The sequence below is a fragment of the Propithecus coquereli genome, unplaced genomic scaffold, assembly GCF_000956105.1.
Source record: "Propithecus coquereli isolate 6110/MARCELLA unplaced genomic scaffold, Pcoq_1.0 Scaffold35, whole genome shotgun sequence".
NCBI classification, from domain to species: Eukaryota; Metazoa; Chordata; class Mammalia; order Primates; family Indriidae; genus Propithecus; species Propithecus coquereli.
In genome coordinates, this window is record NW_012149174.1 from 4,422,476 (window position 1) to 4,440,502 (window position 18,027).

Genomic DNA, 18,027 nt, shown 5'->3' on the forward strand with positions numbered 1-18,027 from the left:
TTACAATTTTAGTTTTATTGTAGTCTGTCCTTATCTCACATAATTCCTTTTTCATATCAACTTGCACTCTGCTTTTATTTGACTGGGTCTATGTCTTCTTGCATTCTGTAAGGATGCCACGTTTCTCATTTTTTTTCTTCTAGTTCTTGTATATGTAAATTATAAGTTTTATTTCTGGAAATAAATTTTATACTATGCCATAAAAATTCCAAAATTGACTATAAAAATAAATTAACATAAGATAAATGATAATATGTGTATTTACATGTACTTATCCATTATGTAAAACAATCACTAACTATAAAAGTTAGATTATATTTTTCTACTGGTGCTGGACTTGCTAATGACTTAAAATAGGGGCTTTCACTAATAAATCTCTCTGTGACAAGTACAGTGTATCAGTTAGCTGTTGCTGCATAATAAATCACTCCAAAATTCAGTGACAATAAAACAGTAAGCATTTATTATTGCTCTCTAGTCCACAGGTCGGCTCACTTACGCATCTGCAGTCAGCTTTGTTAATCTGTGCTTGGTTCTCTCACCTGTGTGAGGGCCAGCTGGCTGTATGCTCTCTCGGCTCAGACAATTAGCTCTGCTTGTGTTCTCTCCTCCTCCAGCAAGCTAGCCTCATCGCAGAAAAGCAGGAGTATGCAAAGCCTCTTGAGACAGACCTAAGCTAAGAACTGGAAAACTGTCACTTTTGCCTCATTCTGTTGGCCATTGTGATTAAAGGCCAACCCAGATTGAAGAGTTGGGCAGACACACTCCATGTGTTAATGGGAGAGCTGGAAAGTCACAATTCAAAGGTATGGACAAGGAGGCAAGAACAACTGGATCCATTACTGTGATCAGACTACCCCCACATGGGCATTCTTCATTTCTCCAGTGGATTTTAAATTATCATAATTTTCTAGAGAATTTTTCAGTTAGTATATTTGAATGCCCCCAAACATCTTTAAATACTGAATGCTAGGGAAAGAGGGGGTGAGTGGCAACATTCACATTTAAATTAGTATCAGTCACATTGATCAGGATGTTACACATCAAAATTGGTATAATTTGTGCGGCACACGGGGCTGTATAAGATGATTTGACAGCATCAATCTGTGGCTTGGTGTGAAAACACTACATTTTTACATATTACATAATCATGAGAAGAAAAATAAATCTAAATCTACAAAGGTATTTTAAAATATAGCATACTGAATTTGAATAAAATCTTCAAATAAAATCTTTTCAAATTTGTAGTGAGAAACTTGCCTCCATAAACATAACTTCTTATTTATTTTTATTATTTATTTATGTATTTTTTAAGACTAGTCCAGGGCAGTGTGAGAAGCGGGGGAAGAGTAGAACAATGAGTTCTATCTGTAACTGACTGTGAATTGAGATAACTCACCACCTTCAGACCAGCCAAACATAACTTCTAAAACATCAGTTTTGATGCTTGAAATGGTTAAATGCTGTTCCTGATTAAGAATGTGTGATGATAATCTGAAGAAAATTTGAAGAGAAAATTTTGGTATATACCGTCTATGTGAGTGAGAAAACTCACACACACCAGGAAACTGGGAAGTTTTGTATTAGCAGTAATGGTGGACTCTTTCTTGGTAATTGCACCACCCTCCTGGTTAGGACAATGAAGGAGGCTGGATGAAATATGCATTAGGATAGGCTAACTGCTGAAACAAATAAGCACCAATCAGAGACTTAACAAATAAACATGTATTTCTTGCTCATATTCCTGTCCATGTAGAGTGGCAGGGAAATGTAGCTCCGCGCAGTTCTGCACGGACTCAGGCTTCATTTCTCCTTTAAATCCTTAGAGTCCTCTATTCAGCCATCAGATGAGTAAAGAAGTGTTTCTCCAACAGCACTTGCTGTTTCACCTTGCACTTTCATGTTGTAGAGATGGCTTCTCTCCTTAAACCTTGTGAACCAACCTCTGCTAGCTTCAAACTTTTCTTCTGTAGTTTCCTCACTTGTCTCGGCCCTCACAGAATTGAAGAGTTAGGGCCTTGCTCTGGGTTAGGATTTGGCTTAAGGGAATATTGTGGCTGGTTTGATCTTTTGTCCAGACCACTCAAACTCTCTCCATATCAGCAATAAGACTGTTTCATTTTCTTATCATTCATGTATTCACTGGAGTAGCGCTTTTAATTTCCTGCAAGAATTTCTCCTTTACATTGACAACTTGGCTGTTTGGTGCAGGAGGCCTACCTTTCACCCTATCTTAACTTTAGACATTCCTTCCTCACTAAGCTTAATCATTTCTAGCTTTTGATTGAAAGCGAAAGATGTGTGACTCTTCCTTTCACTTGAAAACTTAGACGACATTGTAGGATTATTTATTGACGTCATTTTAATACTGTTGTGTCTCAGGAATAGGGAGGCCTGAGGAAAGGGAGAGAGAAGGGGGAACTGCTGGTTGGAGGAGCTGTCAGAACACACACACTTGTCAGTTAAGCTCACCTTTTATGGGTGTGGTTCCTGGTGCCCCCAAATAATGACAATAGTAGCATCAAAGATTCCTGATCACAAATCACTGAAACAGATATAATGATAATGAAAGAGTTTAAAATATTGTGGGAATTACCAAAATGTAAAGTGAGCACATGCTGTTGGAAAAATGGCACCAATAGCTTTGCTTGATGCAGGGTTGCCACAAACCTTCAATTTGTTAAAACAAAACAAAACAAAACAAAGCAGCGACATCTGTGAAGTGCAATAAAGCGAAGTGCAATGACATGAAGCATCCTGTAGTCTATCTGTGTGCCCAGAAAGAGGAAAACAGGGACATTGGTGAGCACTAGCAATTTTCTTTTTAAAATAAGGTGACTACAGAGAAAAATGATTAAATAAAAAAAGAAACTAAGGTGAGCAGGGCTTACTTTTGGCAGCCTTACTGGTTAGTGGGACAGAAGTCAGAGATTAGGGCCAGCCAAGGATGGCGACCTAGGTAGCTGACCCCGCTCTGGATGGAGCCCTGAAGGACTGCACCTAGGAATCAGTGTGAACCGGTCAGTCTTCTCGTGGACTTCAGCCAGACTTCGTATGGGCTTTAAGAGCAGATAAAACATGGCTGAGGAGAAACATAGTGAAGTAGAATATAGGTCAGAGAAAACTATCCAAAATAAATCATGGAGAAGGAAGGAAGGGAGGGAGGAAGGAAGGAGGAAAAGAAATAGAGAGTATGATATTTAATCTAGGTTCATGTAGAGTACTGACGACACATTAATCATCAAGCTTGCATGGGAGAAAATGGCTAAAATTAAGACACGCTGTAATGGGGTATATCAACCTGGGCTGTGACGTGGATTTTGACTTGTGTACTTCGAAGTACAATTTTCCCTTGGTATCTACAGGGGATTGGCCCTGGGATCTCCCATGGATACCAAAATCTGTAGATGCTTAAGTCCCTGATATAAAATGGTATAGTAGTATTTGCATATAACCTACACACATCCTCCCGTATACTTTAAATCATCTCTAGATTACTTATAATACCTAATACAATGTAAATGTTATGTAAATAGTTGTTATGCTGTATTAACTTTGTAAGTTGTATTATTTTTTATTGTTGTATTTTTTTCCAATATTTTTGATCAGCAGTTGATTGATGCAGATGTGAAAATGCAGATATAGACAGCCAACTGTATTTAAAAAAACACTTCTTATTTTAAATTAATCTTATTCTTATAGGAGCTTATTTCTTTTGGGAAAAGATTCCCTCTTTGATTAATACATTTCATTCTTCTTTCTCACGTTTTTATCTCTTCATGGCTTAATGTGGGAGGGGTTTCTTTGGCAACAAATAACCTCTCTTTGTTTTAATGACTTTTTTTAAATTGTGGTAAGAAAATACATACTGGAAAATGTACCAATTAAACCATTTTCAAGTGTACAGTTGAGTGGCATTAATACCTTCACATTATGCAACCATCACCACTCTGCATCTGTGCAACTTTTTCATCCCAAACTGTACACATTAAACAGTAAGTTCACATTCCCCCAATGACTGTTGTCTTTAAAGGGATAGATAACTATATTAAGCTTTGTTTTCTTTATGTGAGTGAGCATATAATTGTTTTAGGCATATGAGGGAAAGGATAGTTGCTAATAAAATGACAAATTTAGAACCACTGACAAAGGTATATAATTTGTAAAATAGCTGAGTGAGCAAAATTCTGATTTTCAGTTGCCCTAGGCACTTCAGTGCACTTCTGATAATGGGCATGTAGTTATACTGATAGAAATCACATCCATGCATAAAGAGTGGGCTTAATTATACATAACTACATACCTAATATGAGGTTTTACATTTTTTTTTTTTACCTATACTTTCTGGTTTACAAAAGATGAGACACTAAATTTTAACTGATCTCAAGAAAGTACTGTACTCTCAGAGCACGAGAGTCTTTTGTGTGAGTTATCCTTTTTAGAAAACAACACTATATTTTGCCCTCCCCTCTTTCCCTTTTGGGAATTGACTTCATTGTGTGGTGATTCCACAGTCTCATCTGGTCCCTGCTGTGACTCCAAAGACAGGCAAATGTACCAAGGCTGATTTAGGGTTTTGGATGCAGTCGGTGGTGGAGCAAAATTAGCTGATTGCTATTGAAAAGACATTTCTTTTTTTCTTTTTCTTTCTTTCTTTTTTGTTTTTTTGTTTTTTGTTTTTTTTGAGATGAGGTCTCACTCTTTTGCCCAGACTAGAGTGCAGTGGCCCAATCATAGCTCACTGCAGCCTTGAACTCCTGGTCTCAAGCAATCCTCTGGCCTCAGCCTCCCACCTAGCTGGGACTACAGGCATGTGCCACCACACCTAGCTAATTTTTCTATTTTTTGTAGAGACGAGGTCTTGCTCTTGGCTGAGCTGTTGCCAGGTCTCAAACTCCTGGCCTCAAATGATCCTTCTACCTCAGCCTCCTGAAGTGCTGGGATTATAGGCAGGAACCACCACACCCAGCTGAGAAGACATTTCTTTACATCCTCAACTCATTCGTACTGAGCCCAATCACTTGCACTCCAAATAATACAAATGAAAGTAGCCAAAGGGGTTGAATACTAATATATGCCCCAGGCACTGTGCTAAATGCTTTATGTGTATTGTTTTGTTTAATCCTCACAATTCTGTGAGATAAGACTCAAATTCCCATTTTTCAGATGGGAAAACTAAGGAACAGAAAGATTACATAACTTGCCAAGGGCACCCAGTTAATAAGTGACAAACTGAGGATTCAAATCCCTGTTCCTACCTTCTCTTTTAACACATGCTCCTGGGCCATATCAGGCTTGACAGCAGGGTTCCCTTGCATGAGAATCAGGGTTAAACCAAACCAAACCAAACCAAACTTACAACACGCTGGAATGCCCATTGTGTCTGAGGGCAGCACTGGGTGGAGGCAGAGGCTCTCCCACCAGGGAAGGAACATGAGGAAGGCAGAGGCTGTCTCCTTCTGGCCCCCGTTTGTTATCTGGTTGGCGAGAGGAGATGGGAAGAAGGGACACTTTAAGCACATTTCCAAAGGAGTCAGGGCATTCTTTGTGCTCTTTCTTTCTGGTTTTGTGCCCATTTGCCTAGGTCCTATAACTGTTGCATCCTTCTCAGAACTGCTGTCTCTCCAGGGACCTACTTCTCCAAAACTTAACTCTCTGGGCTTGCTCGTAGCTCCCCACGCCTCCCTGAGAATTTCTCTTTGCTGAGTGTAACTGATTTCAGCTGGTTGCTAGGCTAGCGGTGGACAGTGAGGTGAGAATGATTCCTCCTCCTCCTCACAGTTCCCTGATTCTCCCAGGAACATGGCCATATCAACACTTCTGAAAGAAGCTTTTATGCAAAGGACTCTCCAAGTGTGAGAGACATTTTTGGACAAACAGTAGTAGTGATAGATTCTGCCAGAAATTGAGGAGGCTTGTCCACCTGTGTCTTAGGGGTCAGTCATGGTGATCCAGCAGCTTTCAGGGGGACCTCAGAGTAGCTCCTGGGCCACTCAGTCTCTGGCCTTCTCCCCACTCCAGCAGGGCCAGAAAGGCCTCCCTGACTTCTGCTCATGGTTCGCTGCTCAGAGGGTACAGTCATTCACACACAGCTTGAAATTAGTAGAGGTAACATTTCCTGGGAATGTTCCTAACCTCAAAGAATGTGTTTGCAGATAGCCTTCATAATGTTCGTGAGTTAAACTCATGCTTCAGAAGCAAGTGCTTTGCATCTCTAGGTGGCACTTGTGTGAATAATTTTGTGGACATTGAGTCTTGTGCCTCCTCCTATAAAGAGGCAGCATGCTGCTCCAAATTATTCCAGGGGTCTCAGCCTGCTTCTGCTCATTTAAGCCCTCTGGTATTTCCTACCTAGGTTAGCAGTGTTGCACTTAGATAATTACACCTTAAACTAAAAATAATTTCAGATGATTTTCATACTGAAGCATAGTCTTTATTTCAGAATTGTGACATCATATTCAGCATGCCATTATCAGATAGCTCCATTATAACAATAGTGACAGTTTGCAGTTGAGTCATGAGAAGGATTTCTAGGACATGTTTAAAGTTATGTCATATAAGTAAAAAATATGGAAGACCAGGTTTAGAACAGGGGCCTAAAAGGAACCAAGGCTGAGGCTGTGTGGCTAGAGATATTCTTCACTCCCCACCACACTCTTGTCTTCTTTCTTGCCCGCTTTTGTACATCACTATTAAGGGAACACAGTATACGTTGTCTGTGCCCTTAGCCTCCTCTGAAAATGCTGCTCCATTTGGTCAAGTTACCCCAAAGCTACCACCTAAATCACACTATAACAAGAAAGAGAGGTGTTTTCAAATTAAACTAATCCAAAGACAACCAGAATTGGTTTATTTTAATTTTCTTTATTTTATTTCAATTATAGCCACTTGGAGCCAGTGACTATTTGGAAATATCCAAGAATTTTGACACGATATTTTTACGAAACATTCCACAATTTACGCTGGCAAAGAGGACTCAAGCTCGAAGATTCATAACCCTCATTGATAACTTTTATGATTTCAAGGTAAGGATGTAGTACATTTTCTCAAAACTAAACAGTTCAGACTGTGGAGCCAGATTGCCTGGACTGGAATCCTGGCTCTACCACTTACTTTGCCTCTCTGTGCCTCAGTTTCCTCATCTGCAAATCTGGGACAATAGCATTTACTTCAGAGGGTTGTTGCAAGGACTACAAAGGCTAGTCCACGTAAAGCATTTAAAACAGTGTTTGGCACAAGCTGCATGCTGTATCAGTACTATCAGTAGTAGCTGCAGCAGTAGTAAAACACCCATCACGAGACACTTCATTATACCAGGCAGATCATGTGCTCTTCTATGATGGTGTACAGTGCAGTGCTTTGCCCACACTGAATGCTCAATAAATATTTGTTGCATGAATAAATGATTGGACTGATAGAAAAAGGAATGAACAAATGAATCAGTGACTAAAGGACCCTTCTGAATATTGGGGGGCTCTCTCCCTATGACTGAGAAACCCTGGTAACTAGCAACAAACCATCTTGTGTTTGGCTTTTTAATCCATGTGTTTTAGCATGAATTGCAGAACCACTGCCCATCCATCAAAGACAGTACAGCCTGGTGGTTAAAGAGTGGGCCCTAGGGCCAGCTGTCTAGTCTGAAGACTGACTTAATTATCTCTGAGCTTCAGTTGCCTTCGCTAGAGAAAGGGGAAAATAATGGTACTTATAAGATTGTTGTGAGGATTCAATGAATGTGTAAAGCACTAAGAGTGTCTGGCATATAGTAAGCTCTCAATAAAAGTGAGCCTCTATTAATAGTATATATCTGTAAATATATATTTACAGTAAAAAATGTAAGTACAATTTCAAATTAGAGTTCATTTAAGTATTATTTTATGGTTAGATATATATTTTTCCTTATTCCTTATACAGAATTAAATAGAGCAGTGATTCTAAAATTGAAGGGACTTCTTAGGGAGGAAGCAAGTAACAGAATCTACTGGGAGGAGAGGTGAGATTTTAATGTTTCATTTGCTCATTCATTCAACAACCTTTATCATGCCAAACATAGTGCCAAGCCCTACACATTCAATGGCAAGCAAAGCCAGACACAGTACCTGCCTTCCTAGAGCTTACAGCCTAGTATCAGAGAAACATGAATCAAATGTCCACAGAGCTAAGTGTAAAGTCACCACTGTGGGATGGCCTTTTGGACAGAGAGGGAGGCTTACAGTGCTGTAAGAGTCTGGGGGAGAAGGCCGGGTGCGGTGGCTCACGCCTGTAATCCTAGCACTCTGGGAGGCCGAGACGGGCAGATCGTTTGAGCTTAGGAGTTCTAGACCAGCCTGAGCAAGAGCAAGACCCCATCTCTACTAAAAAAAAATAGAAAGAAATTAGCTGGACAACTAAAAATATATATAGAAAAATTAGCCAGGCATGGTGGTGCATGCCTGTAGTCCCAGCTACTTGGGAGGCTGAGGCAGTAGGATTGCTTGAGCCCAGGAGTTTGAGGTTACTGTGAGCTAGGCTGACGCCATGGCACTCTAGCCTGGGCAACAGAGTGAGACTCTGTCTCAAAAAAAAAAAAAAAAAAAAAAGAGTCTGGGGGAGAATGCACTGATCTATAGGGTGGGAAGTCCTTTGAGGACCACCTGCAACAGAACCCATCTGGGCTACTTAAAAATACAGATTCCATAGCCCACCCCAAATAAGGACCATGGAACCTTCATGTTCTCATGCTTCTCAGGTGCTTCTTATAAACACTAAGAGGAGTAAGGCCTGAACTCCAAGCACAGGGTGAAAACGGGTAACCAGGGTGGGGAGTTTGCAGCAAAGACCCTGGGAAAAGTCAACAAGTGTGGCTTCAGTGCAGCAGCCCAGGGAAGCCTGGCTTAGTAAGTGCCATCAAAATCTGCTGCTCATTCCCAGGGAGCTGACATACGTGTGATCAGGGAGTCAGGAGAGGCAGAGGCTGAGGATGCAGAGCTGGGGGATCAAGGCCCGTCAGTTGTGAGGGCTGGCTTCTGCAGAGACTCTGCTCCGCAGTAATCCATGGGGCTGGAATGAAGGGCAAGGGCCTGGAGGGGGCGCTCTGTTTTTATAGAGCAAAGGCTTCAAGAAGGAAATGGTGGAGGGGCATTGGTAGGCGGTTCTCAGAGTGGAGAATCAAGAAACTCTTATTATGTTTATAGTTCAGCTAGGAATACCTTAAAGCTATGGGCCCCATCCCTCAGTCCTACCTACTAATCCTACCTTACCCCACTTCTTAATTAAAGGAAAAAAGCATTTATCTATCTGGCAATATGATGGAATACTCAAACCACTCTCCCAAACATTTGCTTTAACTAAATCAGACATTTAGAGATTATACTCTTTCTTAAAGTATAGTCAAAATTATCTTAGTAGAGAATTTGGGAGCATTAAACAGATATTATTCTAGCATGTATTCATGGATATTTGTGAAATAAGGATATTCCCATGTAAATAATGAAAAAAGTGTCATTTGTGATTAAATGAATTTATAAGAGGAAATAGGAAACCCTTTAGATATGGAAAAGCTAGTCTCAAATGTCAACACGTTATTTTTAAGTATTTGTGTGTTTATTTAAATAACGATTTTAAAAGGATAGCTATGAATCCTAAAAACAAATTCAAGACTCTTTAAACATCAAGATGTATATGTTTTGTATTTAAACGAGTGGACATAAAATGTATGAAAGATATAAAAGCAGTTTCCAACATATGATCATATATGCACACTCATTCAAATACTCAAGTAATCAAGAGATATTAATGTAAAGCTTAGTATTTTTGAAGACTGTCTTGGCAGGATGCTGATATAAATGTAGGTTCTGGAAACTAGGATACAATTAGAGTAGCAGTGCATTGAACTTAGCAGCCAGCTGTGCAGCAAAGTGGAAACCTCTTTACAGTGTATCTGGGGAGCACCTTGCATGCACAGAGATGAACTCCAAACAGCCAGGTATAAATGTCAACATCAGAGTGTAATTGTCTTCATCAGTTTGTGGTGCTATAACAAAATACCACAGACTGGGTAATTTATAAGTGATAGAAATTTATTTCTCACACTTTTAGAGGTTGGGAAGTCTAAGATCAAGGCTGTGGCAGGTTTGGATGTTTGGTGAGGGCTGCTCTCTGCTTCAAGATGACGTCTTGTTCCTGTGTCTTCCGGAGGGGATGAATGCTGTTTCCTCATATGGTCGAAGGAATGGAAGGCAAAAAGGAGTGGACTCCCTCCATCAAGCCCTTTTATAAGGGCATGTAATCCCATTCATAGGCAGAGCCCTCATGACTCAATCACCTCCTAAAGGCCACACCTTAATACTTAATACTGTTGCATTGGAGATTAAATTTCAACATGAATTTTGGAGGGGACAAAATCGTTCAAACCACAGCAGTAATGGAAAGAGATTTGACTTGGAACCAGAAGATCTGGGCTGGCATCATGAGCTAAGACCTCTCTAGGCCTGAAGTCTCCCAATAAGAACTTTGCTTTCTACTTCACAGGGTGGTATAAGCTGTGTGGAAATATTTTGAAAAGTACTATGCACTTTTAAAATACCACTTTAAGGAGACAAACTATTAGGAAAAATATGGACATTTTAAAAAGCAGGGATCTAAGCTCCCAGATGTGACAAACAGATTTTTATTTTGTGAGAGATTTTTCTTACCTTCAACTTATAAAATGTAAAGAGTAACACCATTTACTCATTTTCCTCTATTTCAGGTGCGCATAATTTGCTCTGCGTCAACTCCTATATCAAGCTTATTTTTGCATCAACATCATGACAGTGAGTTGGAGCAAAGCAGAATACTGATGGATGATTTGGGGCTGAGCCAGGTAGGCGATATTAACATAATTTCTTTTTATTATAAAACAGCTTAATTGTTTTTGGTTTGATACACAGCTACATTTTGAAGAAGAATGCGATATATAGTTAACTATCGATTTGCTGCCTCTTCTAAAGCCAGTGTGGCAGACTCATCATTCTCAATATCATTAAATATCTTAGAGAACCTTGGAGTAGAAGGAACCTTAGTGATTATGTAGTTGGACGCTTTGTTTTGCATATGACAGAAACAAAGCCCAGAGGGTGGACTAATGGGCTCATAGTCACACTGCTGAATAATGCAGGCCAGAGCGGATGCCAGGGCACCTGTGTTTGGTTCTGGGCTCATTCTGCTATACCATGCTGCCTTTTTTGGCTATGCTGTTTCCCAATTGCAGGATTTGTATAGTGCATGATACAGTAGCCTAGCATGTGGGCTGCCTAGTACAAGACCATGGAGTACCTAGTAAGGCCCTGGATTCCATCGCCCAACCTTCATTCTGCAGACATTTATGGAGCACCTGTGGGTGCCAGACTCTGAGGACACTCTGTAGGGAACAAACCGATGTGGACCCATTTCTCCTGGAGCTTGGAGTCTGGTGATTTACCCCAAACTAAGCCTAGTGACTTTGCATTTTCTCCTTCTGTAAGAATATTACATGGTATATTTCTCAAGTATCAACAATTAAAATATTAGTCAAAAATTTTAAACTATCAATGCTCACCCCAAGAATGAAGAGACCTCCATTCTTCCAATCAGTGCCAAAGGTGAAAGGCCATTTGGAAGGAGGAAACGGTTCCTTATTGGCCTGAGTAGAAATTATGCATTCTCAGGAGTTTGGGAGTATGAAGCCCATATTCCTTTAAAAAGTGAACTTTCAAAATATGATTACTTAACCCTATGTGTATATCTTAGTCTGTTCAGGCTGTTATAACAATATACCATAAACTGGGTGGCTTGTAAACAGCAGAAATTTATTTCGCACTGTCTGGAGGCTGGAAAAATCTAAGATCAAGGCCCCAGACTCAGTATCTGGTGAGGGCCCGCTTTCTGGTTCATAGATCACTGTCTTTTTGATATAAACTCCACATGGTGGAAGGGGTGAGGGCTCTCTCTGGGGCCTCTCTTATAAGTGCATTAATCCCATGCATGAGGGCTTCACTCTCAAGACCTAATAATCTCCCCAATGTCCACCTCCTGATACTGTCACCTTGGGGGTTAAGATTTCAATATCTGAATTTTGGAGTGACACAAACATTCACACCATAACAGTATAGGAATAAATAGCTTATAAACCTCTGTGCTGGGACTATCTGAAATGTTGGTTCTCCAAGAGCAATACTTACATCTTTGACGATTTGAAAAATACACTTGAGGGGCTACATCAAATCAGTTTCTAAAGTCCTTTAAACCATTGGCTCTTAAATTTTTTCCCCTAGGATCAGGGCAAAGCTAGCTCAGCACATAGGGCCAATAATATATGAAAAAATTAGGAAATGTGACCTCGGCGTCATGAAGGTTCACAGTAAATCAGTGGAGAAGGTGGGCATAGGAGTCCAGAATTTTTCTCTGAAAAAGCATAACAGCAAACCCCTAAGGAAAGAGAGGAAAGTTCAAAGCCTTAGTGGCTACAGTCCCATGTTGGTATCACCAGTCTGGGCTGTTTACCGGCCTCCCAGAGACAGGGCTCCCCAGCTTGTCCCTAGATAGGGTGGATCAAATGTGCTGGCAGCTGAGGACCAAAAGCAGCTCTGGACTTTGTAAAGTAAGATCCCAGGCACATTCTCCAGGACTCAGGACCGTTTAGTCATCAGTTTGGAAAAGGCTCTTCGGAGTTTATCCTTAGGGCCTCCCCTGAGGCAGTGGGCCCCCCTTGCCTATAAAGCTTCAGAGACCTACATCAGCCTCCTCCCAACTTATTAGAACTACTGTCTTTTGCCATTACTTATTTCTAGTGTGCACTTTTGGAGAAAGTTTTCACTTTTAAGTTTTCTCTCTGGTAATTTGTTTATTGCCTGTTGGTTTAAATTAGTTGACTCACTAGTCTAATTTAAGAGATTGTATATGAAAAAGAATTTACAGAAAATTTTACAATCTAAATAGGTAAATATAAAAATTTTTAAAAACCTGTACTAAGTTCTATAAATTTTCATTTGTGGTGGTTTTAATTGGTGCCGGGTTTTTGTCTTTCTGTCTTGTAACCAGGACTCAGCAGGACTCTCCATGTTTACCGGAGAAGAGGAAATCTTCGCGTTTCAGCGCACGATTTCCCGACTCACAGAAATGCAGACTGAACAGTACTGGAACGAAGGGGACAGAACCAAGAAGTAACTGTCACTTTCACGTGAATAAAACTCTAGACAAATGGTTAATGCAGGGAGAACTTGAAGGAATCATTTTCTCATCATTCATTAAGTACTTTGTCCTCTGGACCATTTTAATCTAAAATTGCTGTCAAAGATGTAGTACGTTCGTAAGTTAAAGATTTACCATTTTTAGAGTTCTACTCTTCCCTATTTATTTGGCCTTTTTTCTGCACTACAAAATTAAAATCATCACTTCTGAAGATTAATGTAGAACCAGACATGTTAGCTTCACAATAAACTACCTGAATGAGCCTTGAATATGCAAACACACAGTTAATGCAGGACGTCTGGATATCTCCAAGCTTTGGCTGCGTGGTAGTGAAACATTGGAAACATGTCTTTTATAAGAGGAAAAACCAAAAAACATCACACATTTCAATTCACAACAAATCTTTCCAATTTTATTATAAACTAAAAGTAATAACATTTTAGAATATGGGTTTATACATGTGATTTGGGGTTGTTTTTTTTAGCTGTGAATTATAATAAACCTCCCAATCCTTCAGGTTTCCTCACAACAGAAAGAGTATGTTTTTTACCCCGAGATCAAGCTTGGTAGGCAGTACCTGATCTCAAGTGGTCACAGAGTTGTCTGAAAAAAATCAAGGATTATGACACCATCAGGTAAGGAACAAATGTTAAATTCCAACTAATGGGCAGATCTGCAGGCACATCCCCCAGCTCTGAAGGCCAGGAATGGGGACCAGTGAGAGAGTGTTGGGAGGGGCAGAGTCGTAGACACACCAAGCCCGAGTGGACTCCTGCTCATCTGAGGCCAGCTGCGACCCTGGTGGACATGTCGCAGGCTCCGTCCCACTGCTCATGCACGTTTGCTCCAGGTGCAGAAGGCCACTCCCCAACCTTGCTGCTGATTCTGCAGTGAGATAGACCTAATAGGAAATGATAGAACACTTGGCAAACTTACTTTAAATAAGATCTGATTTGTCGTTCATTGAGCTCATTTCTTGATTCATTTAAGTAAAACCTGACTTTGCTAACTTGTCGCAAAGGGGACAAATTAGCAAGTTTAGCAAGTTTTGGTTGAGGCTGTTAAAAGAATCTTAAAAAAGAGTCTTAAAAAAAGAAAAAAGAAATCCACAAAGTCTCATGAAAATAAAGCATTTTGGGGGGTAGGTATGGATGAATGAGTTCAAACAATGCTTACAATTATCAACATAAGTGAGCTCTTTGAAGCTATTTATTAATATTCTTCCACATTAGTCTATTTTGGACATTAACCTAATGAAGTCAAGCAGATAGATGGATGGGTACCCAAGCAGAGAGAAAAATTTAAATTGAGTCTTCTGAAAATTAAATGTGGTTTAAAAATATTTTTATTCAAGTGAAACACAGTGAGTTCCAAAGAGGTTAAGTAATAGGGAGAAAGAATGGGAAATAACCAGTATGTGCCGGATTTAATGCTAGATATTTATATTAGCTCAGTTTAAAAAATAGTCCTAGGAAGTGAAAATAATCATCCCTGTTTACAGATAAAGAAACTGAAGTTTGCAAAAATTAAGTGGCTTGACCTGAGATTCACAATTTACAAACTATAAAACTCATGTACTATATTTTATACCACACTGCCTTCTACTCTCACTATGAAAAAGAGATTATTTTAAATATTGATTCATTTTTTTTTTTTTGAGACAAAGTCTCACTGTGTTGCCCGGGCTAGAGTGCCATGGCGTCAGCCTAGCTCACAGCAACCTCAAACTCCTGGGCTCAAGCGATCCTTCTGCCTCAGCCTCCCGAGTAGCTGGGACTACAGGCATGCGCCACCATGCCCGGCTAATTTTTTCTATATATTTTTAGTTGTCCGATTAATTTCTTTCTATTTTTAGTAGAGACGGGGTCTCGCTCTTACTCAGGCTGGTCTCAAACTCCTGAGCTCAATCCGCCCGTCTCGGCCTCCCAGAGAGCTAGGATTACAGGCGTGAGCCACCGCGCCCGGCCTGATTCATTTTTTAAAACTCAGTAAAGTTGAAGGTGAATTTACAACAGAACCATTGCTTTGAACTCAATAAATATAAAATGTTTACTTTTATTCTTTAAATCTTAGCTTTTTGCTTTTCATATTTCTTTGACAATTATTCTATGTCTTAATTTTAAAAACAGTATGAGTGGATAGACAGACAGATGGACAGCATGATTGACAGAGGAACTGTCCCTGAGTGTGTGGGTGTATGTAGAACATTCCCCCACTCAAATTCTGCTGTAAAAGTTCATTTGAGGTCAGGTATTTGGAATAAAATTTCATTTTTCCACAGAAACGATAATGTAATCTGAGGCCCCTGGTTCAATGCACAGAAGCCTATGTAACTCTCAGTATAGCTTCCCTAAACTGTGATTTTGGTACTAAGAAACTTAAATACCTTTTAAAATATTGTTTCTGTAGAGCAAAACTGGAGTTGAGGCTCTACCTGAGTAACTGGAGCATGTGTCCACTTTTGTATCCCTGGGCCTGGTGGGAGAGGCTGCAGGGGAAGAGGCTCTCTCTTTGGGGAGAGGGTTTATGCAGAGAGTGAGGCTCCATATCTGTATCCAGAAGGGAGAAAGGAGTTCCATGGTGGCTGGAAATCCACAAAGTCTGTTTCATAAACCAGCATACAAGAAAAAAAAAGTCTTCAAGAAGAGCCTTACTTGGAAACAATATGGTAGCTCCATTAAAAGAAAGGTAATGCCAAAATGAAACATGACAAACAGCCCCTAGATTGGAGAGCAACTTTTCTTTTAATTCATGTGTCTTTCTTCGGAGTCCTGCCCCTGTTACATTCTCAGCATTCCAGTCTTTCTCCCCGGGGTTGCATAAAATCTGTCAGAGCAAATGTTCTGTTTTGGAATGCTGTATGTGTGCTTCAAGATGGAGGTCTGAGCTGAGTGGTGCTGTGGAAGGTTCCCACTCACCTAGAAACTCAGACCAGGATGTCTTTAGAGTCAGGAGAAAACGCATCATACCACAGACTCCCTTCAAAATGATCCTCAGACTTAACAGAAGTCAAGTTGAAAAAAAGGAAAATATTCCTTAGGAAAAGAAAAAGAAAAATCTGATCACTACATTATTCTTGTATTCCTTTTGGCAGTGTATGAGGTTATTTGCTGATATCAGTAATCATGAGATGAAAAACATGGTGGACTTAAGTAATTTTAACCTCGTTCTGAGGCAAAAAGACTGTAGCATCATTTTAATCAAATTTATTTATTTTCAGTGGGATTTCAAATTTTAATCATAAGGCAATACTTTAATCTTCTTAAAGTATATTTCCTATACTTATAAGTATGCAAAATAATATTGTTTTAAAGTTAGTTAGAATTTTGAAAAAAATTAAAATTTCACTTGTAAAATAAATAAGTGGGTGTGCTCATACCAATTTATTTAAGAAGCATATAGTGCTTACTGTGTCCTGTACATGGTTGTAAGTGCTTTATAAATAAACTCTTTTGATCCTAATATTCCTATAAGATAGTTACTGTTATCACCATTTTATAGACAGGGAAGCTGAGACACAGGTATGGCTAAAAGAGAGTAATAAATTGCTAAGATATACATTGGTGTCAATAAAATTATCAAAACACTAATTTATTAAACTTTCGGTTTGGGTGCAGTGGCTCACTCCTGTAATCTCAGTATTTTGAGAGACCAAGGCAGGAGGATTGCTTGAGCCCAGGAGTTTGAGGACAGTCTGGGCAACATAGCAAGACCCTGTCTCTACAAAAGATAAAAAACATTATCCAGGTGTGGTGGCACATGCCTGTAGTCCTAGCTACTCAGAAGGCTGAGACAGGAAGATTGCTTGAGCCCAGGAGTTCAAGGCCACAGTGAGCTATGATTGTGCCATTGCACTCCAGCCTGGGCAACAGAGTGAGACCCTATCTTTAAAAAAAAACCAAACAACTTTCCATTTTACTGCCTCTGGCCTGAAAACAGTATTTCTAGTTCATGTAACTTGAACCTACTCTTGGTAGCCCCTTTTATTAAAGATTAAAATAAAAATCCCAAAGGATTGGGATCCTGGGTGTCTGACATTTGGGTTCCTGATCAGTGACAGGAATCTATCTTCTGGCAGCAAGCCTTGTAAGTGACCTTGTCAATTATCTTTATTAGAGCCACTAATCTGACAAAACATCAGTTGGCTGTTAGAAAAGGATTTTCTTTGGTGATGAGTCTACAACTTTTTATTAAGTTAGAATTAAGATTAGTTTTCTCCATTAGCATATAGAAGTTTATTTTTCTGGTACAGAAAATTTTAAATGATAAAATCTGTCCTCATGTCAAGTGTCTACTGATTCAGTCCAACATCTCACTGGAAACCTCACATCTGTCACCTCAGCGGGTCACTCAATTCAAACATGTCTATCTACTGACGTTTTGTCTGTGATGGTGTGAGGCTTAAGGACAACATCTGTCCTTCTTGCTCCCCTCTCAGGGCTGCACTTTCCAGGTTCCCAGAAGTTGACTACTGAGTTCTATGACACAGGAGGAAGGGCTCAGAATCGGGAAAATTTAGTTCTGCCAACATTGCTTTGTGACCTTGAAAAGATAGTGCTCTGAGCATCAGTTTTATCATCTTATAAATGCCCAATTCACAGAGTTCTTCTGAGGATAGTTGGTGAAAAGCATTTTGCAAATGGTAAAGGATTAAATGAATATTAGTTGTTATTGATACTGACGATTATCATAAATCCGTAATACACGTCTACTTTCTGCTTTGCATTAAAGCCCTTGAGGAATGCAAAACAGAAGACACATCTCAACCCAGTGGTTTCTAGCGGATGGGAAAATATAAACGTTACATGGCCAGACACCAGTGGCTCAGGATTCCGGCGT

General features: G+C 39.8%; 1 protein-coding gene across 1 annotated transcript in view; it reads left to right on the forward strand.

The window, feature by feature from the left end:
• LACE1 (lactation elevated 1) overlaps positions 1-13,164 on the forward strand; it is a 213,180-nt gene extending 200,016 nt beyond the window's left edge. The window contains 3 exon segments of the mRNA XM_012651169.1: positions 6,885-7,025; positions 10,730-10,843; positions 13,039-13,164. Coding sequence (XP_012506623.1) covers positions 6,885-7,025; positions 10,730-10,843; positions 13,039-13,164 — 381 coding nt within the window.
• The last annotated feature ends 4,863 nt before the right edge of the window (positions 13,165-18,027 follow it).